Source organism: Haemaphysalis longicornis, unplaced genomic scaffold, assembly GCF_048455015.1.
Source record: "Haemaphysalis longicornis isolate Haplotype H1 unplaced genomic scaffold, Haemaphysalis longicornis Haplotype H1 scaffold_12, whole genome shotgun sequence".
In the NCBI taxonomy this organism is placed as follows: Eukaryota; Metazoa; Arthropoda; class Arachnida; order Ixodida; family Ixodidae; genus Haemaphysalis; species Haemaphysalis longicornis.
Genome location: NW_027526225.1, coordinates 89,823,868 through 89,845,962, shown reverse-complemented (window position 1 = coordinate 89,845,962; position 22,095 = coordinate 89,823,868). Strand labels below are relative to the sequence as shown.

Genomic DNA, 22,095 nt, shown 5'->3' with positions numbered 1-22,095 from the left:
AGTTGGGCTAGTTGGTATGTGTTCATCCTGGTGGAAAACAAAAGCGCTCAAAAAACAGGGACAAAGGAAGACGTAAGCGCCGTGCTGTCTACGTCTTCCTTTGTCCCTGTTTTTAGAGCGCTTTTGTTTTCCACCAAGATGAACATCTTCGTGCCACCATAGAGACAATAAAATTTCTTTCTCTACGGTGTCACACAGCACCATAGAGTTAATACTACTGACTCACAGCACCACCAGATGAAGGGCATAATAAGAAAAGCCGCCGTCCTGTGCTTTTCATTCTGTGTCCTCCGTCTGCTCTGCTTGCGCTGTACCACTCCAAGATGAGCGTCTACCAAAAAAACAAAGAAAAAAACGAAGCAAGCTCACACTAACGCGTAGGACTTGAAGGTAGCGAAGCTGTACGCAATCTTTACGGCCGTCACGACGGTTTAAGTCAACGGTTGCAGCCGATTTGCATCTTTTTCGCTGCCGCACGGAACTTTATCGTTTTTGCTACAAGTGTGAGCTTCTTTCATTTTCTTTTTCGGAAATGGTAATCATTGTACATCACCTTGGAGGGGCGTACGCTATGACGTGTCTTTTTCGTTCCCAGCAAGTGTAGTCACAATTACGACGAACGATGGAGTCTTTCTTTTCGGGGGGGGGGGGGGGGGGGGGGGGGCAAACCTTGGCCAACATCCCTAAGTGGTATGCTTGGCTTGACAAACGTGCGGCGCGGACGCTGGGCGGTCGTCGCGAGGCACGCACACACGAGCGCTCAGCATTGTCTTGGTTTTGTTAACTGCCGCGTAGCGTATTTCCAAACGCTTCGCTGAAAAAAGCACCCACGTGAGATGTCTGTTTGCGCGATGCAGAAGGGTAATTAAACGTCGTCATTGGCTGCGCCCGAAAACCTAAAGCGACCTAAAACATACCAAATCACCGTTATTAACAAAAACAACAGGTATATTTGGGTCTAGAAAAAAATTAAATTTAGAAAAAAAAGTTAAGCAATGAAAAAAAAAAAAAAAACTAAGAGGTAGACTTACTGGGGCTCGAATCCAAGCCTTGAGCGCGAGTATTCAGTACTCCAAATGCAGGCTTCAGAGCCCGAACGGTGGGATCGTTTTAGCAGGCGGTCAAAAGAATAGCGCGCGCAGGGACATCACGCATGTCACGTGGGGGCTCTGTGCAGCTAAGCATTTGGAAACACACTGCCGGGTTGTCGCCGCGAGGCCCTGGCTCCCGAGCGCGCGCTCGGCTATTGGTATTTTTAACTGCGGACACTAAAATTACGGTTTGCTAAACAGCTTCGCTGTTAATTTTGTTAAACGAACTGCGTACGGCATTATTCGCTCCATTGTTCTCAACGTGCTGGTGTTTGAAAATTTCCGGCAACGCTTTTCTAACCCGCTGATGCTTTCTATTTGGCAGCATTCCACTTTTTGGTGAACGTGGAGATGTCCAAGAGCCCGAGCGCTTCCACGGCCAGCGGCGACCTGTTCCTCCGGTTGGAAGGAACGAGGGACACGTGCGAGATGAAGATTAACAGAGAGTACGTAGCCTGATATGGCTTCTCGAGAACGCTCAAGCGCCATCACCAGCCTATCTAAGCCCACTGCAGGGCAAAGTCCTCTTCCATTAATCTCCAATAATCCCGGTCCTCTGCTAACTGCAACCAACTTATCTCCGCAAACTTCTTGATCTCATCTGCCCATCTAACTTTCTGCCGCCCCCTGCCTCGGTTGCCTTCTCTAGGGATCCACTCTGTTACCCTTAATGACCAACGCTTATCTTGCCTTCGCATTACATGCCCTGCCCACGTCCATTTCTTCTTAATTTCTACTAACATGTGCTTAACACTCGTTTGTTCTCTGACCAACTCCGCTCTCTTCTTGTCCCTTAATGTTACACCTATCGTCTTCCGCTCCATTGCCCACTGAGTCGTCCTCAATTTAAGTTGAACGCTCTTAGTGAGCCTCCAAGTTTCTGCCCCGTAGGTGACTACCGGTAAGATGCAGCTGTCATACAGTTTCTTCTTGAGGGACAGGGACAACCGACCACTACGCTCAAGCGTAGCAGTCGGTTACTAAGTGTAACTAATTCATAACTAGCGCGAAAGACGGGACGGACAGAAGAATAACCACAGGACAGGCGCTTTCTGTCCCGTCTCTCGCGATGTGATTAGTTATGAACACCTGCCAACTCGCCTAACTTGCAACCGTCCTATAAGCGTGACTAAATTGCCACGTTCAAATTGACACAATTTTAGACATCGATGTTAAAGAAGTCCGGCGTCACAGCACTGGTTAATCGCAAAAGTACAAAGAGCTGACAGGACGGTTGTTTTAATGCCCAAGCTCTGCACGCAATTAATTTGCTTCAGCAGCTCACTCTACAAGATCACTGAGCTTTATTTTGTACATGTTTACTAACTATTATATCCCTTGTTGGTCAACTTTTTTCGTTAAATAACTGCTGGCCGATTATTTCATGTAAACAAGTTCTGTTAGGCCACCTACTGCACCTCGTACTTCAACGGCGCCGACAGTTATGCTCTGAAGCTTCAATCGTCTGCAATTCTCCAAACATTTTTTGAAGTTCAGTTCAGGGGTCTACCTTGCGATATAGCTTACGTTCACACAAAAACTTAAACACTATTCTCAAGCGCTCTCAGTTCGAGGCTTCATTGCTTTCTCATATACTTTTCATCTCCTTTGCACGTGAAGTCTGCAATGATTTGGCTGAGGTCCAATGATGGTGCAGTTGTAAATCTACAACCCTCACTTATCTCACATTCACGTTCCAACTTGTCACAACAGCAAGTAAGGCTATGTTCAGAATACCGACGCAAAAGCCATATCGTGGTGATCTGTGGACATTAAAAAACGGCGTGTCACGCAGTTCGGTTGGCTGACACGTGAAATGACGTCATTCTTTAACGCTATTACGACAGTTGCGGCAACAGTCTGAACCCGGCCTAAGCGGAATTTAACAAAATTTCGATTTCTCTGTGTTTACCATGGTGCAGTTGTAAATATACAACCCTCACTTATCTCACAGTTACGTTCCAACTTGTCACAACAGCAAGTAACGCTTTGTTCAGAATGCCGACGCAAAGGCCACATCGTGGTGATCTGTGGACATTAAAAAACGGCGTGTCACGCAGTTCGGTTGGCTGACACGTGAAATGACGTCATTTATTACGACAGTTGCGGCAACAGTCTGAACTCGGCCTAAGCGGAATTTAACAAAATTTCGATTTCTCTGTGTTTACCTTCACACTTTTGCGTTCGTATTTATATGCATGCAGGTTCACTTCCATGCCCTTAGCTGAGTATTTGCGCATGCGCAGTCTAATATCTACCTGCCCTCGCCTGCAGCGCAACAAATAATGCGGAAGTGATCAAGCATGAACTAAGCTTTCCAGCGCAATGCAGTTTTCCCGACTGATTGTACGGATACTGCTTGACGTTTTTTTTTGTTTGTTTGTGTTTTCCAGACCCGCTACCGTGCACCCGAAGGCCATATACACCTTCGTCGCCAAGACGCCCGTCTTCATCGGCGCTATTAAGCGGGCATTCATCACGTACAAGAGCAACAGCTTCTTCCTGTTCAGGCCCAAGATGCCCGTGTGGCGCGTAGCGATCCTGCCAATGAACAGCCCCACGAGACGACAGTAAGCGCCCGAAGCAAGCGCGCGCTTTTTAAATCCCCCAAAGCGCACTCGTGTAGGCGGCGCCAGCGGCGGCACTGAACGCTGCTGCTGCTGATGATGAAGTAATTCATTTAGCCAACAGGCAACAGACCTCTATTCGAGAAGGAAGGACAGGAGGCGAGAAGAGTCCTCAAAGTTCAAATGTTGGGGGCCATAAGGCGAGCCGTAGTGAAGTGCTCCGAATTAATTTCGACGCCTGGGGATCTTTAGCGTGCGCCGAAATATCGACACACGGACGTGTTTGTTTTAGGGGCGAAGCCCTTTAAAGGCTCGGGCTGTCGGCATCTCCTGTCGTCGTCGTAACCGTTGTCTCATGTAGTCACGGTACTAAAACACCGGGGCACTCGTTTACGCCTCGCGCTGGAGCGCTTCGTGCTTCAAAGGCAAGAGACTTTTACAGCAAAGATGTATACTGTAGCGACGAGAAAAGCGTACACATCGATCTGTTGCTGGAACTCAAGTCCCTTTATTAAGCGAAGAGAAATGGTGGGGGTACCCTCCCCCTCCTCTCTCCCCCCCCACCCCCCTTGGGGTACCCGATGGCGCGGCGGCGCAGGCGTGGAACACGACAAGTCACGCGTCTTACATCCGGCGGCTCAGGTAACGCGAAACGCCCGAGCAAGCGTGAGAAAGTCACCTTCAGCGAGCCGTGAAGTGCGCGTCCACTACATATACCTCTACCCGCCAACGGTTTCTTCTCCGTTGGCGAAAAGGCCAAGGCGCCAAGAATCCAATTGTTTACTGCATGCTTCGCCCATCCCCAAGTCCCATGTTAGTGTAGATGGCCCGGGATTCTTTCACCTCTACCAGTAAAAACGGCCGCCGCGGCCGGGACCAAGCCCCCGCGTCCTTGGGCTCAGCAGCAGCACCACGCCATCGCCATGGAGCCTTCGTGGCGGGTGAAAAGGATCTTCCCGAACTTTTCCCAAATGGAAACACGCAGCAGAATACTACCGTTACACATGTGATTGCTCGCTTCAGGCTCCCCGATTTCAGTTATGCCATACCGAAGATGGCTAACACGCTCTAGCTCTTTGCTCGCATTGCGAGAGTAAACTACTTAGGCTATAAAGTCGTAAAACTGGATACTGAAAGTTTGAGGATCTGAAAAACGTTGGTCCTTGCACGCATTGAATTACAACATATACCTGGCAAACTACACAAGCTATCAGGTCGCTTTAAATTACACTTGTTCGAACATTGTGAAAGCAGATCAGTCTGCTTTTTTTGTAACGTACCGTATAAACCGGAATATAGGTCGAGTTTTTTTCCAAAAAAATCCGCACAAAAGTCACCCCTCGTCTTATATAGCGGTCATTGGCAGAATGTAAATCGTTGTCTGGCAACAATGTGCAAGCGTAGTCCGTTGCCATTCGCCATTCGTGTCGGACTGCTCTCTCGCTCTATCAGGCCTTTATTTGATTTCGCTTTTCTCTAGTTTTTCGTCTTTTACTCGTCTATTGTGCGTGCGTGCGTACATTTCTGTACGTCTCTGTTCGGAGATGAGTGGCGGCAGTCGACGCCAGTTCACCGCGGCGTTTAAGCTGACGGCGATTGAGTCACCGAGCAGAATGGGAATATGGCGGCGTAACGCCAGTTAGGCGTTTCAGAGAAACGTGTGCGGTACTGGCGGAGCCAGGAAGCTAAGCTATGCGCGTGCAACCCCCGAAACCGATCGTTCTGTAGACGTCAAGCGGTGCACCCCGAGTTGGAGAACAAAGTGGCGGACTTCGTCCGGGAACTTCGCTCACGATCGCTCCGGAGGCCATGCGCGGACCGGCTCCGCGAACTGTACAATGAGTGGATAGCCAGCGACAACAAAAAGACCTATAGGGGCCGGTTGTGACCGTGTCAAGCTGGGTGTCCTTCTCTGGGCAGTCGCTGCCCGACGACATGGTTACACGAGCGTTCAGGAAGTGCTCCATCAGCAACGCGCCTGATGGCATGGAACCTGACAGTGCGAAGCAGTCATCCTCGGACAACTCTGAGAGCTCGGACGATTGACTTCGGCAGGCATAGTGAGTGGCAGTGACAGACGGGCGTCGAAAATAAATATAGACATTATGAGTGCGCTTCTGTGCCAAAATATTTTTTTGCCAACTTTTCCCACCTCAAGGTAGGGAGTCGACCTATATACCGGGTCGACCTATAATCCGGTTTATACGGTATTTGTTTTGTGCATGCATAGATTATTTTTGAAGGTCATTTGGAACGTATACCTACCAAGAAATGTTTTTTTTAATCTAAAACATTTCATATATTACATGTGCAACAGTTTACAATACCTTGTAGTTAGAAAAATTCTTTCAAGTGGCCTATATCACGGCACTAAGTCTTTTTTAAAAAAAAAAACAATGCCTTTTTTTAATGTGGGAGCAACGTCATTCTGTTTAACTCAGACCTTAGCTTTTCATAAACTTCCCTTCTGCGTTTCAATGTATTCACTAGTACGGGTGGGGGACAAATTTTTCGCGATTCACCCAAGTGACAAGCCTCAACCAACAGCTCCAGCGCGAAGAATATATGATCGAGATTGTGTTCGGTTCCCGGCCGCGGCGGCCGCCGCTTTTCTAATGGAGGCGAAAAGCGAAAATTCCCGTACATGTGTTCTGGATTTCGGCGCACGTTAAAGATCCCCAGCCGGTCAAAATTAACCCGGAGCCCTCCACTACGGCGCGCCTCATCGCCTGTGCAGCGTCGGCGCGTTAAACCTCATAATTAATCAAAATTGCTCCTCGCTGCAAATTTCTGAATGCAGCCTTCATACTTCGTTGCGGCGTACAATACCAGGCGTTGTCAAACAGATCGCCGTAAGGGAGCAATTGTAAGGGAATTGTAAGGGAATGCGAATTGTAAGGAAGCAATTGTGAGGGAATTGTAAGGGAATGCGAATTGTAAGGAGGCAATTGTAAGGGAATTGTAAGGGAATGCGAATTGTAAGGAAGCAATTGTGAGGGAATTGTAAGGAAAATTCCCTTACAATTGCTCCCTTGTAAGGGAGATATTTCTTGGCCTATGGCATTTCTGTCCATTTGCACTTCGTCGGACATTTCGCGCGCGTTCACTTGCTGATAGCGATGCACTGCTCCAATTTTCTCTTTCTTTGCAGGGAGAGAACGAGTCGAACTTTGCAGTTTTGCTCTCCAGCCCTGGGCGGACTAACCTCCGGGAAAAGCACGCTGCTGTCACCGTGTTAGAGTGCGCGCGAACTACAAAACCAACCTCGCAAGCGTCGGAATTCACGACTGACAACCATGAGCTCACGGATCTGATGACGGCAACACTGCGTGTAACGCTAATTTAACTCTGGATCACGAAAAAACGAACATTAAACATCAAAGCTACCCGTCTGCCTCATCGCTGTTAAACGCCTTTTTTTCTTACGGTTTTTTTAAATGCAGAGCATTTCTTTAACTCACATGTAGCGTCCGCCGTGCGTCCGCAACAGCTCAGCGCGCAGGCGCGCCCTCTCCCCCACTCCTCCTCTCCCGCATCACGCTACCCTCCTCACTCTCAACAACAGGTCCGCACCCCTCCCCCTACACTATATAAAAAATAATACTTACCGGCGCCTGGTTTCGATCCCACGACCCTGCGGGCGGAACGGAAGGTACATGGTGCTCTACCCACTGCGCCACAAAGCCGACACAGAATGAAAGGCTACGAACGCGCCTTATATCCTTGACTTATTCAAACTACGTCAAGAAGCTGCTGATACAACGCATTCACTACCACCAACTCCCCAAACACTAAACGTTAACGCAATACACCCACCCCCTATGCGACGCATTTACTCGAGTCCCCCTCGCGGGGAGATGGACCCAATTTTTTTTGCCGCTCCGAACTGGAATGCGGACTCATTCGTGACAGGGTGAGCGTTGCTGGTCAACACAGCGATGACTCAGAGGGTTGACCCATCTCCAAGAGGGCGGACAAGGTTATAACCAAGGGCAAAGCTTACAAAGCTTGTGACCTGTAAACTGGTGCGACAAGTGTAGAGGCAGTGTGTTTTCTTAGCTATATACGACGAGCATGCGACTTCGCGTATTTGAAAATATTCACAGGAATTCTAACGGGGCCGCGGCATCGAAACACCCGCATTGAAATTTTAAGATTTCAGTTCCGGGCCATGTTTGAAGGAGGAAGGGGAGGAGGAGGAGGAAATTTCTTGTTGGGCAGACGAGGAAAGTCGCCCTTAGGTGGGATATGAAATAAAACCGTATTTCAACTCATGCCAGCTACCTTGGAGTCCACAACAACTGTTTGCCATTTATTTATTTATTTATTTATTTATTTATTTATTTATTTATTTATTTATTTATTTATTTATTTATTTATTTATTTATTTATTTATTTATTTTTATTTCCAACGCTCCAGATAACTAAAGATGGGAGTTGCAAAACACTAAGATGTAGTAGGAGTATACTTTTCCTGAGCCAACAGAGGGGGAACACACCAAGCGAATGTTTAATGTTAGAGGGAGGCCAAGCGCATCTTTCGAAGTGTTATTTGTGGTTGCATTGCGCTATTTAACCCGTGTAACCTATTATTTCACCATTCAGCGGCTGCTTAAAGCGCTAGTTTATCTGTAACGCGTGATATACCGGAAAACACCTTTCACCCACCGCAGCAGCATGCACCAACAACCACGATGACGTCGCACTCTAATACTAGCAAGTTACTTGTCCCAGTATACACTAGGTACTTAGTAACTGGAGGTAGTAAATTTAGCACTGGTCAGGGTTACTAACTGAAGCAGGCAGTAAGCACCACTACCTCCACTAGTAAAGTCCTAGCGATAGCAATCTTCTGAGCTACATGCGTTTATTAACTGGCCACGCATAACCTAGTCGTAAGCACGACCTTAGTCTAGTGCACACTACTTCCTACGCTCAGTTAATTTACTAACCATGCAGTTAGTGACAGAGCCTATACGTACAAAACCGCGGGGTAGTACGGTTCGTAAGGAGTTAGTAAATACGGCCGTTACTGCCTTTTTACGACCTTTTTTTATTAAGAGTGCACGCTGGTTTGCAACGTATACGTGCAATCTCTGCTGCCTAATTTAATATTAGAGCGAAAGGTGTACTACGCCATGCCTTGCAAGGTCATTCGACGCGTCCTAATGACCTTGCGACACCGGAGCGCAAGTGCGGCATGTGTGACTGCTGCGCGGTGGCATCGCTGCTGTTCTCGCTTGGAGCATCGCCGCTACCGGGTACCACGTGACTAGGCGAGAGTTTAACGTCTGCTCTGCCGGCGCTTGGTCGCTCAGTCTCACCATGCATAGCGCAACAGCTGGTCCGTCTGCGCATGCGCAAGCAAAAGGATGAATGCAATTATCCAGTAGTTGTTACTAGACGACTGGCTTGGAAATCTCAAGCTATAGGCTCTTCACGGACCATTGGACCGTCTTCGTCGGCATTCAAGAGGCACAGAGAGACACACCATCACATTTGCAACAGGTTTTACAGGTCAAATTAGCATGCCAGAAACCTGCCCCAGTCGAAAAAAAAAAAATGACACCACCTTCCCGCGAGGGAACCCAGAGTTGATGCGAAGCATCTCGGAGGTTCCGAAACGTTCACGAGATTTGGTATCCAAATAACGGAAAATGACGGAACTCCGGACGACGCAGCGTGACTCAACCGAAGCAACAACTGAGGGAGTGGCGCGCGGACAGGGTTTATTATATAGAGCAGATGGAGTGGAGAGGAGGAGATGAGAGAGGAGTCGCGCATGCGCGCTTATCGCGCAGCTGCGGTGATGGGTAGCGCGTGCGCTATCACACATCTGGCGTTGAGAGTCGGAGAGGAGGAGAAGCGCGCGCGCTATCACACATCTGGTAGGGAGAGGGGGAGAGGTGCGGACGAACGACGGACGGACGACGGACGACAGAGCCGAGAGCAAGAGATGCTTTGCGTCTAAAATACAGGAAAAATTTCTGTAGTTTGTCGTATTTTCGCCTGTCGTATACTGTCGTCTTGTCGTATTCTTGTCATGTCATGATTCTGCTGCTCTATCGTGTGTGGTACTCCTGTCTTGATTTCGATGTTCCGTCGTGCCTAGTTCCTGTTTTGTCGTGATCCTGGGGTTCCATCAGTGGCTAAGGCGTTGCGCTGCTGAGCCCGAGGTCGCGAGTTCGATTCCCGGCCGTGGCGGCCGCTTTTCCGATTGAGGCGAAAAGCAAAAGCGCCCGTGTGTACGAGATTTCGGCGCACGTTAAAGATCCCCAGGTGGTCGAAATTAATCCGGAGCCCTCCACTACGGCGCGCCTCATCGCCTGCGTTGCGTCGGCGCGTTAAACCGTAGAATCAATCAAATCAATGATGTTCCATCAGTAGTTGCACGTGGTTTGAATGTTATTTCCCATTGTGAACAGACAGTTCTGTTGCGACTACAGAAATGTTTGTCGTTGGGAGAATTGACTTTGTCGTTACGACAGAAATGTGTGTCGTAACAACAGATGGCTTTGCCGTAACGACAGGACTTCTGTCGTCACAACAAAGTTTTTTGTCGTACGACAGGAATTCTTGTTAGGTTTTTGCGGTATTCCAGTAGTAATTTTAGACTGGGGTTTCATTTCGCCTTGCGGGCTTTCCAGTGTCACTGTGTCGTCACAGACGACGTCAGCCAATCGGCAAGAGCGGTGGTGCGAGGGAAAGATAACTTTCGAACGCACTCTTCTTCTAAAAAATGCGGGGTAAACCAGCCAGAAGAACTAACAACATGACCTACGCAGTGTGACTCTATATTCTAGCTGGTAAGGTAAATAAACAATGTTCGCAACACACTTCAAGTGTCTCTTGAAGAGGGGCTATTATCAAAATAAAGCCACAACGCTGACTGAGAGTACATCGTTTCTTGTGCGTCTCAGGGCGCCGTCCTATGCTTGCACGAACTCAACTGAACTTGAGATCCCGATGGGATCCCTCCCCGGTTGTAGAGGCAGAAAGATTTCGTTCGATTCTTCCTTTCCCTGTAAGGAAAAACACGGTGATAAGAATAAATTAACATTGTTATCATTGTTCAATGGCAAACGTTGTTTGGTCGGTGTTCATCATCATCAACGTGCCGCAAAAGTTGACCCGAAAACATTATACCTTTTTTATGCCAAATTTCTGCGTGTCTTTTGCGATATGCTCCGATTTTAGTGCATGTAACAACAGTGGTGTGATTACCTGCATATATTTAATGATTTTCGACTCTATTTTGCAAACACTTCTGTAAGTTGGTCTTGGAATATCTGTCCGTTATTTACTTATTATTTTATCTGTCTTCACATTCTATGATTGACTTCCATGCTGTCACCTCAGCTTGAAACGTGATCAAAGCCATCCTTTCGATCGTTTCTTTTCTTTATTCACGTTTTAATTGTCGCGTCCCCCCTCCCCACCTCTATGTCTATGCTGTTGGTCTTACGAGTGAGCCATTTAGATCATTCCGCTTTCGCAAAACTTTACCATATTATATTTGTTCATTGCTAATGGAGTAGTTGCACATACGCTGGAATATATAAATGATCACTGTAGTCACATATGTGTCACTGTTAGGCATTACTTTGATGTGTGTGTGTGTGTGTGTGTGTGCGCGTAAAAGCGTGTGTGTGTGGGCGTGCGTATGTGTGTGGGCATGTGTGTGCGAGTGTGCGTGTGTTTGCGTGTGTGTGTGTGCGCGCGTGCGTGTGCGCGCGTGTGTGTGTGCGTGTGTGGGTGCGCGCGTGTGTGTGCGTGCGTGCGTGCGTGCATGAGTGTGTGTGTGTGTGTGAGTGTGTGTGTGTGTGTGTGTGTGTGTGTGTGTCAAAATGTGTAGTGTTTTTTACGTGTAACCACTAATATCCTCCTATATTATTTATTTGTGAGATACGTACATCATGTCTCGTGCGTTTTTTTGTTTTTGTTTACGTGCGCCGGCACAAAGGCCTCCCTCCCGGCTGGTCCTGGGCAGGCATATGATCATTCAACCAATCGATCGATCGATCGCGAATTGATTGATTGATTGATTGATTGATTGATATGAAAACAAGCCGTCACACAGGTTTGGCATGTTTTCACGGCCCATGCGAACTGCTAGCCATGCCTTTTTCTTCAACCATATAGTCTTTCTTTCGTAATAATGAACAGTTGTTACCCAAAAATACCACAAGAGGCACGTGGAGGACCTCGCGGCGGTGTTCCAAGTTCAACAATAAAAAAGGTCGAAGTAGATGGCTGGAGCCGTGGAACGCGGGAAAATTGAATTGACTTTGGCGAACCTCATTCGACTTTATCATGGCCGGAGCGAAAAGGGAGGGGAGAGAGTGAGAGGTTGGTGGGAGAGAGAATAGAGGCATTCACGTGGCAGGGGGTATCAGAAGACTATCCTCTTTCAATGACATTTGCAGCGATGCAAGCAGATACGCGGCCATTTTTTTTAAGACGATAGTCTTTCTTGGGCTACTTAAACGCCGAAATTTTGGTCTGTCTGTCTGTCTCTCTGTCTGTCTGTCTGTCTGTCTGTCTGTCTGTCTGTCTGTGACTCGATTCAGCCAGCCGGCCAAAGTGAAACGATGTCTGCGCAATATAGTCTTGTATACTCACAGCCACGTCTAGGCGTCTACGTCCGGTTTATATGTTCATACTTGTCAACATTGTTGAACAAGAACAACACATTACGCAAATATAAGACAGAAAATTGACACACAAGGGATATTTACAGTGTTCCTTTATAATAAAGTTCATAGATGCTTGATTTTCGCGAAATTAAATGCTACATCTACTGCAGAAAAAAAATCACACTGTCGCCTGCTGTCGCCCGCGCCCCTGTAGCTACTGGTGGCATTTTAAGAATTCAAGCGGCAATAGTTACGAAAGGTTCCACTAGATAGGTTCCACGTTCTGCTTGGAACGCACGTGGATAAGGGCAACATAATTCTATAAACATTGTAGTAGGGTGCCTCGAATAACCTGCGTCTATGTCGTACGGCAGCGCTGGCATCGAGGCACCCGGCCTGGAGCAGTGGAACGCGGCAAGTTTAAATTGACTCGAGTAAACCTTTAACGTGTTTACCTTGGGAGGAGCGCGACGCAAGCGGGACAACATGAGAGGTGAGTGTGAAAGCGAAAGGAGGCATTTACTTGGAAAATGTCGACAAAGACTATCGTCTTTTGTCGACATTTGCGACGAAAGGAGCAGATACGCGGCCTATTTTTTTGCGCTTACGCGCAACGTTGCTCACTCTGTTCTCAGGGGCTCGTTCATGGGCATGACGTCGACGCGGCTGAGCATCATGTTCTCCCGGCGGAAGAAGAAGAAGAACTCGCTGCTTGTGAACCGGAAGGACGCGCGCAGCACGTCACCCACGTCGGAGTTCGCCTTGACGACGAAGCTGTTCTTCACGCCTCCGTACAGCCGTAGCGGCCTGCAGTATACGCGCCGTTTACCCCGTGTATTATAAGCGCTCGTCCTGTTAATCTGTTTATCTCACGTTTCCAGTGTTGCGCTTTTTTCGAGGTTTCGTCATGAACTAGCCCAGCTCGCCATTATACCTTATTTACTCGATTCTAAGCAGCCCCTCTTATCCTTGGTCGCGATGCCTAAAATGAGAAGGGTACTTAGATTCCAAAAGCCAAAATTACTCCCCCCCCAATCCGCCACTCTTTTGCGTGGCCGTTCCTCGACGAGCTGGGTGCATGGAATAAGGTTTTAATTGGCAAACATAAAAAAAAATAGGTCCACACAAGGAATCCACCGCTGTTGTCTCCCGTATTACCATTCGAATACGTTGTGCCGTTTGGGCCACCATTCCCAGCATCCCCACCAGGTCGTATTATGTTCCGTTGGAGTTCTTTGTAATCGAAAACTGCATAAATGGCTTGGCTACTACGTCAACCCGTTCCCGTTTACACTCGTGTGAAATCCACCTTGCGATAGTTGTTTAGAAAAGGGGGTGCTTTGATTCGTACGCGAACTTTTTTTCCAATTTTTTGTTCACCGAAAGTAGGGGAGGGTGCTTAGAAAGAATCGCGAAAATACGGTATTATATGAATGCTCGGGTTAGCTGCAGTCCACGCTCGCAAGCCATGTCTCATCCACCCCTTCCGCTCGTAGAAAAAAAAGAAAACACAAGCAACGAATGCGGGAAATTGACACTGCGATGGAAAAAAATCATTATTCGAGAAGGACCATAAAATATTTCGTAAAATCGCATTAAAAAGCAGACCTAAATGGGGTTTGTTTTGGCAGTCTGCACTGAGCACAAACACCAAGTTATGCCGGCCGGCAAGTACGTTTAAGGGCGAGTACGTTTAATTTTCTGGAGTGGGTGCCTGTTAAAGGCGCGCAATAAAAATAAAAGCTGCACAAATTCCGATAATGATCTGCTAATGCGTAAGCTCTCTTAAGGAGCCATGAAGAGAAAATACAACTTCGTTTAATTTGAAAGAACTAGGATTCAGTATCTCACTCAGCTCCATTACAGCCCCAAAAGATGTTTTTTTAACGAAAAAAAAAAAAGCAAGAAGTATTTAAAAACTTTCAAATTCTGTGCCACAGGGACGTATTATGAGCAAGAATGACGTCATACGGGCCAACAATAGAATATAATTTTCAGTCCGTTAACTGCACGTTAGCATTCAACTGATGCGGTCAAATGAAACTAGAGGCCCCATTACAGACGTCCAGTCATGTGTCGTCGCGACAGGTCAGTTAGGCGGCCGCCAATCGCACAAACAAGGTTCCGTGACGTCATAGAAAAGTTGCGGGAAATTAGCTAGGGGGTCGCGACGGCTTCACTCGTTTTCTTTAATATCTCCGTTATTTGTTCGAAGATTACGATGATATTGGTATCATTGTTATCGGGACTAAGACGTCTTTCTAATAGAACCAACTTTTTTTAAATGCGAATGCATTTCTTAGTCGAGCCATGTCAGGCGCCGTGCGGCGTCCACGCGCCCGCAGGTGTTATCTTTCCCCTCTCACCCCCTCTCCCATAGCAACAGCTGCGAGCGAGCGCGCTCCTCCTCTCCCCTAGCAACCGGAGCAGGTGGTGCGGGCGGATCAGCCGCGAGTGAGTGGAGAGGAGGAGCGCGCTCGGGCGTGAGGGCGCTCGCATCACGGGAGCTCGCCGGAGCTCCCGCGTGTGTGGGAGAGTGTAGGCGAGGGTAGGCGCGGTGCTTCGGTGCTTCTCCTCTCGACGCTCGCCCCACTCTCCCACGCTCGCATGCTTCTCAAAGACCCTTTGACTGTGCACACTACCGACCACAAGGCAGTGATCGTGGCCGTCAAGTACAACGACAACACAAACAGGTGTTAAATAAATGGTTAAGCTACAAATCACCATCTGCTCATTAATTATAAATTCCGCGCACTCTCGCGCAAAAGAAATGCATTCGCATTTCCTCACGATTCCCTTCGGGGAGGTGGGGTGAATTTTTTTTTTGTCTTCATGGCTCATTTAAGCAGCTTATCTGTTTCACGCAACCGTACGTTTTTTTTTTTGTGGAACTGGAACAACATCTCTGTCCCTGTTTTTTTTCTCTTCTTCGTTTTGCGTTTCTAGCAAAACACGTGAGAACGCTGATATAATGAGCTTCTCTGATTTCGTGAGTTCCCTTTCAGTTTTTTTTTTATTTTTATAGTTTTTTAGTTTATTACAGAACGCTGCTGGATTAGGTACACCTTTACAATTAGGTTACTTCGTGTTCAGTTTTCTCTATTTTTTCACGTTGCTTTTTTCACTTAGTGGCGCGAGGGTGTTAAATCGTAGACCATTTCGGTTTAATCGCTTCATTTTCAGCCTTTCATTTTTTGCCGTTATTCATTTTTTCCAGCTTTTTGCAGCGGACGATGGTTGCCAGATTTTGCTATTAATATCCCAGTTCGGTGACTATTCATTTCATTTGGTTACAAGTTTTTGTTTTTATTTGTTCTTTATTAGTAGTCTCCGTTTAGACGAGCATAACGATTAAGTGCCTTAGCTTTGCCAATTACGCATAGGCTCCTATCAACTGGTCGAAGGCACCCATATCGCAGAGCGTTATTTCTTAACCTTCTGGTAGCGCAGCACGTCATTTCACTAGATATACTAAAACTGTCTGAATAACCGGCGCCTTAAAATGAACAGTCAAATCAGTTTAAACTTCATCGCACTGAACCAAAACACAATACAGCAGAAAACCATGAGTTTCCCTAGCCATGCTCTTGAATGAATTCGCATAACATTGCGCAATTAAGAAGTATGAAATTGTTATGTAGGCCGTAGCAGTGCTAGATATCTAAGTCATCGCACTGATGTTTCTTGAGAGGCACCAAACGCATAAGGTTACACTGAAATTGATTCAATTATATTGTATAACATGTAAGGCAGCCTCTTAAAGGGGCATATACTGTAGAAGAAGTGACAAGTGGGCTATAGTTGGTAATGCATACGGGACATCTTGAAGGTAGCGCCCTTAAACACGGACACTAGGGAAAGAAACGACAAACCACATCGCTGCGGTTTGTCGTTTCTTTCCCTAGTGTCCGTGTTTAGTGCGCTACCTTCAAGATGTCCCATATCCTAAAGGAGCCATGCAGACAAAACACAAGTTTGGTTCATTCGAAAGATTGCCCCGTTAGAATCATACTGACACCACTGTTCACGTAATCTTCGCTCAAATAAGCTACATAATTAGGAAAAAAGGGAATGCCCGTGCGACCCATTAGTTCATTGTCCGCAACAGAACCTATGACGTCATATGTGCCCAGCTGTGCGATTGGCTGAGGCCGAGAAAAGCAAACGCAAATTAGGCACAGCTTATAAGCTTGCCGAACGAGCTTTTTGTGCTTAAATGCAATGAACCTTCCTTTTACAGCAGTAATAACGGTGGGTTAAACAATGTAAGCCACGAAAATACACTTTAAACATTGAAGTGCCTATACGCACTTCTGTTAATACTGGGCACACTATGCTTGTTTTAGCTGCACAGCAGTCCACCGCTCTGGGGTTGTCGCACACGACACTGACCTATCGGCGTAAGCGACGTTGTCTTACGGGACCCTGTTTGTCGAGCATACCCCGTGTTTCATGAAACCATTGCTTTCTACCGTAACAAAAACAAGCCAAGGGCAAATACCATAAAAAACAAAGCAACGGCGGACAACGGGCCGCGGCTGACGCGCCTGAGTATTGCAGCGCCATCTGGGACGATTAACATAAGCAATGCTGCACAGCCCAATTACGCACTAAAAATTCGTTTGAATGCCGGCTCTTATGACTTCACGGCAGACGTCACCAAAACACTCGTTTTAGGGGGAGAATGTAAATTTTAACCAAGATTGAATAATTTCTCAGTGAATACGGCTAGAGTGTGCACGGGCTCGGGCTTACCCGAAAGCCCGGGCCCGGCCCGGCCCGCAGGCCGGGCTCGAGCCACCCGATTTACTTTTCACCCGGGGCCGGGCCGGACTCCGGCCGAAATGTAAATGCTTCAGACGGGCCGGGCCGTCCTGACGGCCCGGGATGGCCCGGCACAGTAAAGCAATACTTAGGTTTCCTATGACATCACAGAAACTACATGTTGCTGACGCGGTAAAAGCACGGGTCAGGTTTCTTTTTACATTCGACGGTACTTATCGATCGTTAGGCCCTGAGGCACAGGTGGGCGTATGGCAAGCCGGTAATTGTGAGAGATCTGCAACTGCATGTCTTGGGATGAACTGAGCAACACATGCGGCTCAGCGACAGACCGCCTAGGGAAGTGCAACGAATGACAATTCAGCGTGACTAGTTTCCACCTATAAGTTCGGGTGAAAACAAATTTTCAAGATGGAACACTTTGAACTGCAAACGCTGCTAGAGAAACCTGCGTCCCCATCTGTTTTCTGTAGCAGTGCACTATTCAGAGTTGCGTTTCCTTCTCTGAGCCAACGAAAGTGAAACTATCAAAGACTGAGGAGACAATTCAACTTTAGTTTTGCTCTTTGTTTCGGCGGGAAAACATCGTGGCGAGCGTGCTGGTGGTAGGAGGTGGCCTGTGCCCTCGGGCGTCGTGGCCGGCAGACGAAGACGAAAGGAAAAGCGCAACAGGGGAGTAGGGTGGTTTAAATGCACCAACAGCCGCCTAAACAGTAACACTTAATATGATTGAAACTTTATAGATAAGCGATATGAGTCGGTATAGAACGTAGTGAAGCGGCAACGATAAAATGTGCATAATTGCACGCGTGTACTTTGCGTCTCTATAAAAAGAAGGGACCGTGTCCGACAGCCCTATATACTCTTGAGAAAAGGAAACGTATACGGACGAAACAACAAAGCAAGTACACACCCTGTTTAAACAAACACGAACCGGCTGGTCCCCTGGCATACAGGTTCCATTTCTAGATAGCAATCGCAAAAATCAGGTTCAAATGCCCAAGGTGCCATTCTATTTTTAATTGCTTGTTTTAATTCATTTATGGCACATAATGAAATTCTACACAAAATGCCGAGTGGTTTCGTTCCCTTTAGGTGAGCTCCAGCTCTTTGTTTTCATTTTTCAGTGGTTTGGGCCATTTCGGTTTCGGCTACTTTTCTTGAATATTTTACAATATTACCATGAATTTGTCCGTGATCGGGGGGTTTTTGGTTCATCTTTTTTTAGGTTGGGAGGTTCGGTCACCTTTATGTAGGTTTCAATTCTTTCCTATGTATACTTGAGCGAAGGGCAGCTGCGGCAGGGATATGTGCATGATTGTTATGTTTAACTGGGGTTTTTTTGCCCGTTTAATGTTGGTTTTGCCTGTTATCATTTGCCTTACGATGCGTTTTACCGCCTTTAGGTAGTTTTTGCTTCCAAACGTGCCCCAATCAGGCGCGGGCCCCTACGGTATTTGGGCTGGAAACACGCAGCCGGGCCGGGCCGGGCCCTGGCCATAAGGTTAAGGTCTCGGGCCGGGCCAGGCCGGCCCGTCGGCCTTTTTCGTCGGGTCGGGCCGGGCTTACGGCGATAAGCACCGGGCCCGGGCTGGGCTCGGGCCCAAATTTTCGGCCCGTGCACAGCTCTAAATACGGCATCGTTTGCTGCCGAGCAAGCACTAGGGGTACTGTAAAACACGAAATCTTTCCAGTAAAACAAATTTGTATTTTGTCTGCATGACCCCTTTAGGGTTTACACTAAGTGGCACGAAAGTCCGGCCGTCAGGTGTGGCTCTTGAAGGACGTAAAAGTGCACAATCGGTTCGAACGGAGGAACAACGTGGTCCGGCCTGAAATAACCTCGTGCATGTCCTGGGTTGAGGGTTTTCGGTTGTAAGCAATGAGTTCAAGCTGTTCTAATTGTGGCGATTTCTGAAAACTCTGAGGGCGTAATCCAGCATTACACGAACCATATTCACTGAATTTACATTCATTTCCTGAATGGTATACCGGTTGGCCTCGAGGTGATTCAGGAATCAGGAGTTACCGAGGAATTAAAAGCGCTTTTGAGTTCGAATGCGCTCCGTTCAGAACACCAGACCTGAATGACTTGAGCTCTTACCTTGACGTCCCGTTCCAGCGTTACCAGTACACACTGCAGTTTCATGTGAATGGTCAAACCACATCAGGGGCGATTCCCGTGGTTTCTTGACGACGTTGAGCTATTATTTAGTTTGTAATACCCGGCGGTGTTTATATAATCTACTCATCTGATATTAAAGGCGTTATATATTTTATACACATTATAATTCATATTTTTGCTTAAGAGCTTGGAAACTTACGTACCCTTTGTTGATTTCTATGACGGCTTTTCCTTTGGTGCCGTGCAAAATTAGGACGAAATATCCCGTGGCAAAGTGTTGGTCAGTTCCGAGCAGCCGAATGTTTACCAAGAAGGGGAACGCTGGAAAACAATTTGGAGCAACAGTTAACGAAGAAAAAAAAATGAAGGAGGCTCACACTAATGCGTAAGGCTTGAAAGTAGCGAAGCTCTGCGCAACCTTCATGACCCTCACGACGGTTAAGTCCACGATTGCAGCCGATTTCCCTCTTGTTCGCTGCCTCAACGGCCTTTACTCCATCATTGTTGCTATAAGTGCGAGCTTCTTTCATTTTTGTAGCGTAAGCTACACTGGCCGAGGTTGAGCAGTTTCGCGTGTGCCGAAAAGGGCCGTTCCGCTATAGTGAACTGGAATAGCTAGTTCACTGTAGTTCCGCGCAAGCGTGAGAAACATTGGCTTGGCTTGGCTTGGATTTGGATTGGATTGGATTGGATTAAAGTGGATTGTGTTGGATTGTGTTGCGTCATAGCCGCGGCAGACGCACTGGCGCCGGCACGTGCCCAGGTGTGCGCCTCAATTGCGCAGTAGCCAAGTCTGACACTGCACCGGAGCCGCTTGATAGCCGTTTCGCGTGGCTCGTGAAGAGCCGTGCTGAGCATGCGCGAGGAGCAGTGACTGAACTGGACTGAACTGAATTAGACTGAATTAGACTGGACTGGACTGAACTGGACTGGATTGGACTGGATTGCCGAACCTTAGCTCACGCTACGTATATCCTGGCATAGAGAGCTAAGCCACTACTAATTTTTTTGGAGAGAGAGAGAGAAATAACATTTATTGAAAGAGCTCCCCGTTATGGGGCGGTGGCGGCTGCCCACAGGGCCGCAGTGACCTGTATGCCTCGGGAGGTGACTAGTGGTCCGAAACCTCGGAGGTGATAATGATTCAACGTCACTTTGGAGGGGTGTACGCTATGACGTGTCTTTCTCGTTCTTAGCAAGTGTTACCACGATTACGGCGAACGCTGGAGTCTTTCTCGTTCCGAACAAGTGTAGCCACGATTATGGCGACCGCTGGCGTTTTTTTTTTTTGCCAATCTTGCCCCTAAGTGTGTATACTCATGGTTTGACAAACGTGCGGCGGGGACGCTGGGCGGTAGCCACGAGGCGCGCACGCACGAGCGCTCGTCATTTTCCTGCTATTTTTAACTGCGGACACGAAATATAACGATTTGCACATTGCTTCGCTGTTAAAGGGAACCCTTTGTAGTTATACAGTGTACTTGAAGAAAAATGTGTGTCGTTCGGGGTCGATCATGGGAGTCCCTTTGCGATGAAATTTCTGCTGAGGAACGATGATGATGCTTAGTGGCTTCCCCTTTGTAACGGGGTGGCGTTGCACAGCGGCCTTAGTCGCAACGCTACTGTACAATCACCTCGCCAAAAAAGATACAAACAAAATAAATAAAAAATAATGTCAAAATAAAAAGCAAATACTTTTCCGAAATTTTCGTGCTAGTCTGACTTCTTCGTTCGCATGTCTGATTGTTCTCCGCTCTTTTCCCACCAACATTCTAACCTTCTTTTACTAACCTCTACTGCTGTCCAGTTCACTTTTCCGCTCTTCCGGAAGCTGGATGGCTCCATCACTGAGGACTGGACGGATACTTTTGCACTTCGTTACAATATGTCGCATGGTTTCTGGCTCATTTCCGCAGCCTGCGCATAGTTCTTCCTGTACCGGCTCGCGGATAAACGTTTTTGTCCGCAAGCAACCTGCTCGGGCTTCAAAAAGCAATGCACTCCCTTTGGTATTATCGAATAATTTTTCCCTTGTGATCTCCTGCTTCCCGATCCTGTAGATATCTAAGGACTTCTTCGCATCCATCCTTTTTTTCCAGGTCGTTGTTTCTGTTTCTTTCACTTCATTTTTTATTGCCTTGGTCGTTTTCCCTGCACTTCCAGGTTTCATATACTTTGTCCTGAGCCTTCTGGCTCTTTTCCTCCATTGTGTGTCCACGCTTTTCATGTAAAGATACCGTAACACTTTGGCCGCCCACCTCTGAGCACAGACACCATACATCTCTTGCGCACTCACACCATCCAGACTATTGGTCTCATTAAACGTATCACGTCTAGGAAACATGGGCTAACGGAATTAGAACGGCTGCGAATTGTGCAGTGCTTCCTGGTGAGCCGTTTTTGCTATCACCTCCCGTACGCACAGCTCACCCCCTCTCAACGTACCTCCCTCGATGCCTTACTTCGGAGAGCCTATCGCTCCGTGCTGCTACTGCCCCCCCACGCACCCACCCAACGACTCCTCGCGCTTGGTATACATAATACCATAGACGAACTAATCGAAGCCCATCGCCTGGCCCAGCTTACGCGCCTTTCCCAGACTCCGGCTGGTCGGCAGATCCTCGATCGAATTCATGCCAACCCCCCGCTTATACTAGATCCTCCAGCTCACATCCCCCGGCTTCTCCGCGGGCGTCTCCACATTAAGCCGATCCCGCGAAATATGCATCCAGCTTACCACCGCGGACGCCGTCTAGCCCGAGCCCAAGCACACCTCTCCCGCTACCCTCCCTCTGAGCATACTCTCTACGTAGACGCAGTGGCCTACCCCACCCATCCTGCCTTCGCACTCGCTGTGGTGGGCGCTTCTCCAACAATCCCTCAGGCTTCAGCTA

General features: G+C 47.7%; 2 protein-coding genes across 2 annotated transcripts in view; one reads left to right on the top strand and one right to left on the bottom strand.

The window, feature by feature from the left end:
- LOC144162977 (pancreatic lipase-related protein 2-like) overlaps positions 1-7,057 on the top strand; it is a 40,096-nt gene extending 33,039 nt beyond the window's left edge. Inside the window, exons 8-10 of the mRNA XM_077693735.1 lie at positions 1,417-1,537; positions 3,485-3,661; positions 6,810-7,057. Of these exons, the coding sequence (XP_077549861.1) occupies positions 1,417-1,537; positions 3,485-3,661; positions 6,810-6,897 (386 nt within the window). The 3' untranslated portion in view covers positions 6,898-7,057. The remainder of the gene's footprint in view (positions 1-1,416; positions 1,538-3,484; positions 3,662-6,809) is intronic.
- Positions 7,058-10,273: 3,216 nt separating this feature from the next.
- Positions 10,274-22,095, bottom strand: part of LOC144162975 (pancreatic lipase-related protein 2-like) — a 117,983-nt gene continuing 106,161 nt past the window's right edge. Inside the window, exon 10 of the mRNA XM_077693733.1 lies at positions 10,274-10,680. Within this exon, the coding sequence (XP_077549859.1) occupies positions 10,575-10,680 (106 nt within the window). The 3' untranslated portion in view covers positions 10,274-10,574. The remainder of the gene's footprint in view (positions 10,681-22,095) is intronic.